Below are 10,455 nucleotides of genomic sequence, written 5' to 3'. Positions count from 1 at the left end.
GATGCTGCTGAATAAAAAGATAGTAAAGGGAAAAAAATCTCATAAAGAGGATTCTATTTGTTGTGTGTTTCAAGGTCTCAGTAGCCTCAAGAAAGCAATGTCCCATAACTCTCTGTAGACTGATCTGCAAATAGAACAGTTATTTACTGCTTGTTTAATTGAGATGATGGCAAAATCCCAGCTGATGTATTAATAACTTCAACTAAACAGTTTGTTTTAAAGAAGCAAATAATAATACTAAAATATCACCTTCTAAAAAACCACAATTGCTAAGTTGTTAAACAACATTGCTTTCAGGCTTTATTGCTTGGGGAAAAGATCCAAAACAACCCTAAATACATTTTAATATGCTTCTAATAAATGGAGGGAGTTCCCTTAAATTCTGGCAAGTAATGAAGAGCCTCATCCTGAAAGGTAATGAGCCTCAGTTGTGCAGTGTACATTTCAGCATGAGCTGGTGGGATAGAACAGCAGATTGGAAGCATTCAGTACCTCACTGGATGAGGCCCTCAGAAAAAAGCCAGCATTGTATCCAAACAGCTTAGCAATCTATTAAAAACATGACAATAAAATCAGCTGCCTACTTTGTTGGATGCAACACTAGGGACTTCAGCAATCAGGGCAGTATGCGGGCATCACTCTCGACTGCTGAGAATTTTAATGCAGACAACAGTAAGACTGCAACAAAATTCAATGACATCTATACACATGCTATTGCTTCTCTGTGGCATTTTTATATCCTTGAAATTGAATGCCTGCTTCTGCTGTGGTGCCTGACTTACTTTATTTTATTCATACCCAGAGAGAAAGCAAGTGCTTACTGTGAGTAGCTTCACTTAAGAAGGGATCTCATTGACTAAAGAGACATTAAGTTTAATTATGTGAATAAGTGATTGCAGGCTTAGGGCACTCAGCTGTGATCTCCTGGGGTCTGCACCATGCCTTCTCAACAGCACTGCTCAGCATCCAGCACAACAGGGCCCTGAGAGTGGGCCTGACACTTCTGGGTGTGACTAAACTGTCAATATTTCACCATAAGCTGGAAATGGGTGACAGAGGAGGGATCACTTTACAGTCCCTCTTCTGTTCTCTCCCTCTGGGGCATCTGGCATTGGCCACTGTCAGAAGCCAGGACACTGGGCTAGATGGACCTTTGGTCTGACCCAGTATGGCCGTTCTTATGTTAATAATTACAGCCCAGTGTGAGAACGGCTATGTTTTTACAACTAAAGAGTGCCTAATAAATTGTGTAAAGCAGGAGATACACCCTTCCATGCTGAGCTCTCCCGCCGTAATCCACCTCCCTGAGAGATGCCAGCTCTGTCAATGAGAGAAACTCACCTGCTGTGCTAGCACTGTCTACAGCAGGGCTACGTCTATGCTATAGGCTTCTTGCGCAAGAACGGCCATTCTTGCACACGCGTTCTTGCGCAAGTAAATTTACGGCAAAGCATCTGATCAGAGGGCTTTTTGCACAAGAGTTATTCCTTTCTCCACAAGAAATAAGCCCTTTTGCGCAAGAGCTCTTGTGCAAGAAGGTAGTGCGGATGGGCAACAGGGGTTTGTAGTGTAAGAAAACCCTATGGCTAAAATGGCCATCAGAGCGTTCTTGCACAAGAGAGTGTCCACACTGCCATGGATGCTCTTGCGCAAAAGCACAGCTCTTGTGCAAAAGCACATGGCAGTGAGGACGCACTCTTACACAAGAACTCTTGCGCAAAACAGTTCTTGTGCAAGAAACCTGCAGTGTAGACATAGCCCAGGGGTTAGAGAGGTATAACTACGTTGCTCAGAGGTTTGGATTTTTCACACCCTTAAGAGACTTAGGTACTAATATAGGCATGTAGCCTGGACCAAATGTGTGATGGCTCATTTGGGGGAAAGACACTAGACTTTGAGGCAGGCCAATATCCATGCCAATTCTTGAGAGATGCCCTTCTAACTTGACTTGGAAACAGACACAAAAAATGGATGTTAACTGGCATATGGAAAGTGACAGTACAGGCTGCACATTTTTACAACATATCATATGGAAGGTTGTTGAGTAGAGTTGTTCAGAGAACAGCTTTCTTCATATTGTGGAGTCTCAGATGAGACAATCTATATGAATACGTAGGTTCTTGTTAAAAAAAACAAAAACCAAGTTGGATTAGCTGAGAGAGGCCTCACAGTGCTAGTTTAGGCCTTTACATTTAAGGAAACAGCATATCATTTGAATCAGGGATGCAGGATAAAGCTGGAAGAGTGTGACATTACCATCCCACATAAAGGAAGGGGCCAAACTTACAGAGGTAGCTTAGTACATAGAAGATTTGTTGATTGACTGCAATTACATAGTAGCAATTAAGTGGATAAAATGCAGTTCTGTCTGTAACCTACACGACTGTCTTAAGCAGTGAGGAGGTGATGGTACTCTTTCAGCTTCCTGGGTGCAAGTGGAAAACATGATTCTCGTCACAGCCAGTGTCCCTCCAAGCTGTGTGGCTGCCCAGCTTCACAGGTGATTCATCAGCCCCACCCAGCCAAAGGCTCAGGGCTCCATGCAGGGAGCTGACTGACTGGGTGGGGCTGATGAATCACCTGTGAAGCTGTGCTGCAGCCCAGCTTAGAGGGAACAGGGTCACAGTGTCTTCCACAAACATGTCTCAGGTAGCAGCCCTCACTGCTAGTCCACTGGAGCTGTGTTTCTTCTGGCTTAAATCACTCCATCTTAGTACATGGTGAGTGAGTCTCCTTCCTGGAGTATCCTTTCTCATAGCATGCGAGAGGAAGGAGAAAAGCCCTGGTTCTTGAAGCAAATGCTGGGCTGGTGACTACAGGGTCTTCTTTGGGCTGACTTGCTGGCTCAGTACTTTGAACAGAGTGGCAAGAAACCCTTCCATAGACTCACAAGGAGATTTATGAAAACTGATGAGACTCTGCCCCTGTGATTTTGCTAGGGTCTGATCCAGATTCATTACAGCCCATGGGAGTCAACTGGCCAGGGGTCTGGAGAAACTACGTAAGGGGGAAAACCTTAATCCCTCCCCTTCCATTACCATTTTACTTTGCTTTTTGGGTTTTGATTGTAGATGCTACCGCTCCTTTAATTACAGCAGTTATTTACTAATGTCTGGTCTTTACATGTACAGCTAGTGGCACCCCCTGCTGGCTGGCTTGAGCATTAGCTCCATCAGGCATTATACATAAGAACATAAACATTGTGCTCCCCTTCTTTCCCCCGGTCTGTCTCCTCTTGCAACCCTTCTCACTCCAGGAACTGCAGTCTCCTCTACGTAGCTTAGCTCGCTGGCCAAGCCTCTACAGTCCACCTTTCAATCAAATCCAAAGTCCTTCCTCCTTAGCAGTCTTCCATCTAGCTGCCCCACGGTGCCACTGCCTCAGTAGCTAGTAGGGGACTGCAGGCTCACTCTTTATACTGAGCTCTAGCCCAGGGACCCCATAACAAGCAGTTAGGCCTCTGCACTGTCCTGACCCTTGCTGTTCTCTCCTTGAACTTCTTCCTACTCATGTGGTTTCCCAGCCCACTCATCTTGCTCCATTCAGGGCATAACTGCAACCACTCACCTGCCTGGAGACCTTTACCCCAGCTCCAGCTGAGCCTGCTTCTATTTAGTGGTATGTGCTCTGGCTCTTCCTTCAGGAGTGGAGCTAATTGGCCACCTTAATTCCTTTCACTCCTATGTGGGGCAACTGCCCCATCACACTTTACTGAAACAGAATACTCACGGCCATTGTTGCAGCCGCAAGAGAACTTTGGGCTGCATAGCAATGGCCCTGGAGGCGAAATGCTGGCTATAGACAGTACAAGTATGCTCCTTCAGGAGCTAACGCTCACTCAGGGTATGTCTACACTACCCTGCTAATTCGAACTAGGAGGGTAATGTAGGCATACCGCACTTGCAAATGAAGCCCAGGATTTGAATTTCCCGGGCTTCATTTGCATGAAGCCGGCCGGCGCCATTTTTAAATGCCGGCAGTTCGAACCCCGTGCCGCGCGGCTACACGGGGCATGGAGTAGCTAGTTCGAATTAGGCTTCCTAATCCGAACTAGCTGTACTCCTCATTCCACGAGGAGTACAGCTAGTTCAGATTAGGCTTCCTAATCCGAACTAGCTACTCCGTGCCCCGTGTAGCCACGCGGCACGGGGTTCGAACTGCCGGCATTTAAAAATGGCGCCGGCCGGCTTCATGCAAATGAAGCCCGGGAAATTCAAATCCTGGGCTTCATTTGCAAGTGCGGTATGCCTACATTACCCTCCTAGTTTGAATTAGGAGGGTAGTGTAGACATACCCTCAGCGAGAGAGGGCTATTTGTTAGCAATCAAGGTCTGAGTGGGACATGTGGCTTCAGAGGCAGACCTGGAAGCATCCCTGCTAGAGTGAAGGAAGTGTAGGCAACAGTGGTGCTGGAACTAGGTGGGGGCCACAACCCCCCCATTTTTTGAAAGTCTATGGCCTGGCCCATTCACTTTTCAGTGGGGAGGACCTACCCTTTCTCTCTTCTCCCCAAGGCCCCGCCACCCAGCCAGGCAAGCGTGGAGCCTGGTTGGGGAGCCCGGGCAGCCATGCAGACCCTCTACTTTGTGTGGTGTAGGGGGGCTGAGAGCAGCAGCCTGGCCCCGCACAGGGCAGGTGAAGGTGGTGGGTCTGTGACGTAGAAACTGACACCAGAGCAGACAACTTAACTCTGCATTACTGCTCGACAACTAGGAGTCTGCTCCTGCTCCCCGTGCTAACCTTCATGAGAGCAGGAACAGGGCCTGTGGAAGTGTAAAATGACAGCACTAAGAGCTGGTGTCCATTAGGAAATTCGGTCAGTATAACTGCTGCACTGGAGTGTGAAAAATCCACCTGGATGCTGTAGTTAATTTAACCCTTGCTGTAGATAGCCCAAACCGTCCATCAATCTAGCTAACATCTGTTGGGGAGGGAAGTGCTCTTGTTGGCCTGGAGTGTGTTTTCACTGAAGCACCATAGTGGCGCAGCTGCAGCATTTTGTGTGTTGGCATAACCTTAGTGCCCTTGAGGCATATACGCAACCCTCACTTACATTGAAATGGTCATCATTGATGTAAGCCAAGCACAGATAAAGGGCAGTATGTCATCTTCAAAGGGTCTAATTGTCTCAATGCTTGGGAGGTTTCTATGCATAAATGTGACAGTCACTACTAGGAGTTACCAAAATCTCTTGCATGTCAATAAAGAATAAGCTTTCAAGTACCAAGGTGATAGTACACTGAGGTGGCCGCATGCTGCCGCAGTCATAGAATCCTAGGGTTGGCAGAGACCTCAGGAGGTCATCAAGACCAGCCCCCTGCCCAAAGCAGGAGCAATCCCAACTAATGGAATGGAGGATAGGAAACAGGGCACAGAATGGAAAAGCATAGCTATGTCTCTGAGTAGATACTGCATTAGGTTCAGAATAAGGTTTGCCTCTGGCTACAACAGCTGACATTTGTAACTGAATTTTCTTCTGTGTTCACTGGTTCTTTCTACTCAATATAAGATACACATGAAAACAAACCAATAACTGTAAATAATGAGGGGAGACAATGAGAGGTGAGGTGAGATGTCCCATGGAGAAATATGCAGCAGCACTACTGTGTAAATCTGAAATGATTAGAAACTTTATTTTTCTGTGTGGCCGTGCACTATTCATAAAGATCATCACAATTAGCGTACTTGCTGCCCATGGTTATGGACAATACACACAAATAAAAATTAATGAATCAAAACAAATGAAATGAAATGAAATCATTGTACACAAAGGCAATCATAATCCTGAGCAACCAGAATCAGGCTCTAATTCTCTTCCCCGCCCTAAGAATAAAAATTAAAAGAATCCCCCCCACACACTCATTTAAGGTGAAAAATGAGTTTACAAGACAAAAAATGTAGTCTATTCCTAGATGAAAACACACAAGAAGATAATGAAAACCTTCCACAGCTTGTTCAAAATAAGTGCAACCCCCGGTGAACTGGGTAGAGCAGTGTTAGGCATGCCCTGTTGCTGGATCAGAAGACACTACCAAGGGAAAGAGTGGGAAAAGGAATTGAAAAATCTAGTAATGCTAATGCAAGTAGTATCCCTGCAGTTTCCCTCTTAGATACTTCATTCATAATGTAAAAGGAAAGTTTCTCCTCTGATGTGAATGGACATCACTCCTTGGGGGCCCATGGAGATGCCGATTCGCATCAGCTAAGGATTTGAGCCAGTTGTATAGAAGCATTTGTTTTTAAATGTGACTGTATCAAAGTATCTTTACTATGTTGAGCTTAGGGGAATCAAATGGAAGGTAGAAAGGCCGCTAAGACCATGGTTGTCATCCCAAACTTCTTCTTGCTTCTCATTGGTCATGCTAGTCGCCTCTTGCTGCACAGCACTGCCCACTGAAATCCATGGGGTGACTCGTGCAGGTGACCTCTCAGCGTAAATATAAATGTCGGGCTCTTACAGAGTGGTGACATGGGCCATGAAATTGTCATCGGCTCTGTGCAGAAATGACCCGTGCTCTTGAATGCACCTGTGTGGTGTGCTCAGTCACAAGGGCTGGGACTGGTCCTGCCTGGACACTTTAATACCGAGGGATGATACCATCAGACATATGTGGGGTTAGGAGGTAAAGCCATCACCTGCCTCCTTCCTGCTCCCTTAGGGGCACTGTGCACTCCTGGAGGGGGTGTGCCTGTGCTTCTCAGAGCAAAGGGACAGCAATTCTTCAGGACCCTGACTCATGCAGCCCAAGGGAGGGTCTTAGACTCCCCAGCTCCAACACTGTGTACCCATGGACTGGCATAGCAGATTCTCCTGCTAAATGACCATGCCTCATATGACAGCCTATGGGTTGAGAGTCCATGTGGGCAGATCCCTTTGCAGGATCAGGGCCTAAGATTCAAACTCAATATGTGGCTGGCATCCCACCTGATACCCTCTGCCTTGTCCTGAATTCACCGTTCCTTACCCATTGTCATGAATTCAGACCTTCCTGTCCTCAGCTTCAGGGCTCTGCTGAACTCGGTCTTGGCCTAGCTCTGGGATCCGGACTACCCCCTTGCAGCCCCACTGACCCTTTTGCTCTGCGAGCACTGCCAGCCATGGCTCCCCTCCCTCCATTTCTTCCAACAGCTCCTTCCCTGAGGCCAAGTATGCATAAAATGCCCCCTCAGTCCCAATGCGTCAGACCCCACCTTCTCCTGGTTCCAATCCCTTCTACAGAGCCATTGCTTCCAAGGGGAACACACATGGAAAATGAAAGAGTCACACAGTGCAAGATAATGAAGGAAAAACCAGATCAGCTAGCATGGCTTCTTCCTCTAGGGACGCTGATAATGCCTGCTTTTGACACCACAACACCGCCAGGGTGGGGACTGTCTTGCCACCCATGCATTGTACAGAGCCGAGCACACTGTTGGTGCACCCCAGGATAGTAATGTCTAGTGTTAAATGCAATTGCTGCTGGACAATGCAAGATTCACCCTGATATCTGGTGGGAATGCTTTGACCATTGGGATCTTGGAGAAGTTACATTCCTCCAACCTCATCATTGACTTCTTCAGTCCTCAAGCTGCCCCAGAGGAGATGCAGTTGAAAAGTCCTGTCAATCGCCTTTGGCTTAATGTTCACACATTAATGTTAGGGCTGAAGCTACCCATGAGAGATGGTGACCAGGAGAACAGAAATTGAGCCCGGGGGTTCTACAGCTGCTTCTTGCAAACACCAAAGATATCTGCTATCTAATGCAGCCAGAGAAGATGTAAAATAGGCACTGGGAAAAACTGATGCTTACACAACCCAGGCATGGCTTGTTTATTCAGGGACTGAGGCTGCCACTCATGCCCTGGATGACTGGTACTTAACCTGACTGTGTTCAAAGCAACTAGTCGTGGGGCAAAGTTAGAACATAAGAACATAAGAACAGCCATACTGGGTCAGACCAAAGGTCCATCTAACCCAGTATCCTGTCTACCGACAGTGTCCAGCACCAGGTGCTGCACCGCATGAGCAAAGGTGGCAGGCTCTGGCCCTTCAAATGATATTTTAAACTTTATAGACCTGATGCAGAACCTACAAAAGTCAATGAAAGTATTTGTATTGACATCAGTGAGTCCTGGACCATCCCATATGGGTAAATCCCTGCCCCTCTGAAGTCAATGGGAATTTTGCCATTGACTTAATAGAGCCAGGATTTCACTCTATAAGCATATATAACACATTTTGCACAGATTCTTCCCATTAGCATCTATAGCTGCACAATTCTTTGTTATTGCTTCTTAAAAACCTCTGTGTAGAGTGCTAAAAGGTTAGCCACTTTCCCTTATCCCATTGAGAAAAAAAACCAAACCCAAACCTGAGTGAAAAGAAAACTCACTCACTTCTTCAGCATCTGATCCACATTGCTGAATGGACTATTGCTATACAATGCTATATACAAATATGGGTTACTTCATTCATGCAAAGTGTTACAAGTACCACAACAGCATTCCTAAACAGGAATAGGAGACAAGAGCAATGCACTAGAGGCTGGGCAGGGAATGGGTGGCAACAAAAGTAAAACTCACAAGATTGTCAGAATGAAAATAGAGACTTGAGACAAAGGGTTTGGGCAGATGCCTGCAAGGCACACCATGGGTTGGGTAGGGAGGGCAGGCTCACTAATTTTGTTGATAAGGTGTGGGGGGGACGGCATGCTGATCATAACACAGCCAAAAAATTAAGGAAAAAGCTCACACTGTTCTTGTGACTCTCAACAGGTCAACACTCTAACAACTGAATAATAAATGGGGCATCAAGCAAGAACAGCAGTGGGGTTTCCATCCTATTGGAAGAAAGCTCTTGAATCCCTGAACTTTCTTCCTCAGTCCAGACTTGTTTTCAGAGGGGACAGATCTGCATGTCCTCAGTATATGAAGGCCAATAGATTTTTGTAAGAAAGTCATGAAGTCCCCTGTATCTCACCTTCCCTCCACAACTTGACTTCTTAACAGCTATTCTGGCTCCGTCATTACTGGAAAGCCCAGATTACATTCAGATCAATCCTCCCTGGGGGGCACAATGGGAGCAACAATAAAGTCAGTATCATATGCTCTTGTAGGTAGTGTTGCAAAGATGGCTCTGCATCCGTGCCTTCATTAATATGCTGCAACCCCTGGTTAGGAATCTTGCTGAGTTCTTACTCCTACCTAGTACAAAGAATGCTGCAAGCTGCATTCCATCAGCAGGTAAGTGAACATGGCAAATGTCTTTTCTTTCTCCTCTGTTCATTATACACAATGTTGTATCTCTATCTATACCTATATAGCTTTCTATATAGATACATATAGATCTCTAGCAATATATTTACTATCTCTGAGGGTTCCTTTAGAAGCCCTTTATGTGGCAGTAGGCTTCCAGAGATGAGAACAATATGTACAAGAGCCAAAGGAGCACAAACAGGGATGATGTCAGAAGCTTGGCAGTCCGTGGCCCGCCCAGCTCACCTCCAATCTCAGGTCTCCGCCGATAAAGCAGGACGCCCACATTTATAAAAGCAAAAATGGTGAAGAGGGTGACAGAGAAAGCCAAGGTGCCAGGGGAGACACGGAACACCTCCCCGTTTGCTGCATGGTAGATGGCGGCAATGGACCAGGCCACGCCGATCCCCAGGAAAACATTCACGGCATTGCTCCCAGTGACGTTCCCGATGGAGGCATCAGCATATTGATCCTGAGTAGCTGCCACTTTGCTGGCAAAAGTGTCTGTAAAGTGAAAAGAAAAGCAGCCAGTCAGGTAGCAATGAAATCAGTTGTCTTGGAAAGTCATTGCAAGTCCTCTCCTCTTGGAGAACAGAGCTCTTGACAAGCTAGTCTAGATAACAGGTTGGCCTCAAAGGTACATCTCCACTGCAGGTGAAAAGAGAACGCATGTGGTGGCATCAGGGCTGGCTCTAGGTTTTTGCTGCCCCCCCAAAAAAATGTTTGGCTGCCCCTCCCCCCCTTTTTGTTTGCTTTTACACATTTGCACTTTGCAATTTTTTTTGTTTTGTTTTGGTGACAGACACAAGATTTCCAGCTCACACAAAGTTCTTTTTCAAGAGTGGGAAATGTACCTTAAATCTCTACTTTATTGTTATAGAAATAGGCTACTTTTAAATTGTGGTTTGAATGCATGAAAAACTATTAACACAAATAGTTAAGGAAATATAAACTAAGTACCAAAAATAGAAGGGAGAACTTGTACCACATCTAAAACTCAAGTAGTTTATGGCTATCCTTAATCAATCTTCAGACCAATTACAATCAGCTAACAATACCACTCTGTTTTAACATACTTGTCAACCAATTATGATAACTATAGCACATAAGACATCTAAACTTAATCAATAAATATTTGTATTGTTAAACTAGATTTGTTTTGGAATTCAGTGGCTCCTTATGCGGTTCTAACACATCTATGTAATCAGATAAACTGAGACC

At 45.8% G+C, this 10,455-nt stretch overlaps 1 protein-coding gene across 9 annotated transcripts in view; it reads right to left on the bottom strand.

Annotated features, from left to right (window-relative positions):
* Window positions 1-4,306: 4,306 nt before the first annotated feature.
* SLC8A1 (solute carrier family 8 member A1) overlaps window positions 4,307-10,455 on the bottom strand; it is a 308,938-nt gene continuing 302,789 nt past the window's right edge. For 5 of the 9 annotated variants that reach the window (XM_089777617.1, XM_089777616.1, XM_075925816.2 and 2 more), the window contains one exon: window positions 4,308-9,738. In XM_089777617.1, the coding sequence (XP_089633743.1) occupies window positions 9,362-9,738 (377 nt within the window). In that variant the 3' untranslated portion in view covers window positions 4,308-9,361. Of the gene's footprint in view, window positions 9,739-10,455 lie in introns of all 9 variants that reach the window. The other 4 variants (XM_089777614.1, XM_089777615.1, XM_089777613.1 and 1 more) reach the window with 1 other exon arrangement.

Source organism: Pelodiscus sinensis, chromosome 3 (genome assembly GCF_052426305.1).
Source record: "Pelodiscus sinensis isolate ZL-2025 chromosome 3, ASM5242630v1, whole genome shotgun sequence".
NCBI classification, from domain to species: Eukaryota; Metazoa; Chordata; order Testudines; family Trionychidae; genus Pelodiscus; species Pelodiscus sinensis.
This window is presented reverse-complemented; position numbering and strand designations above follow the sequence as displayed.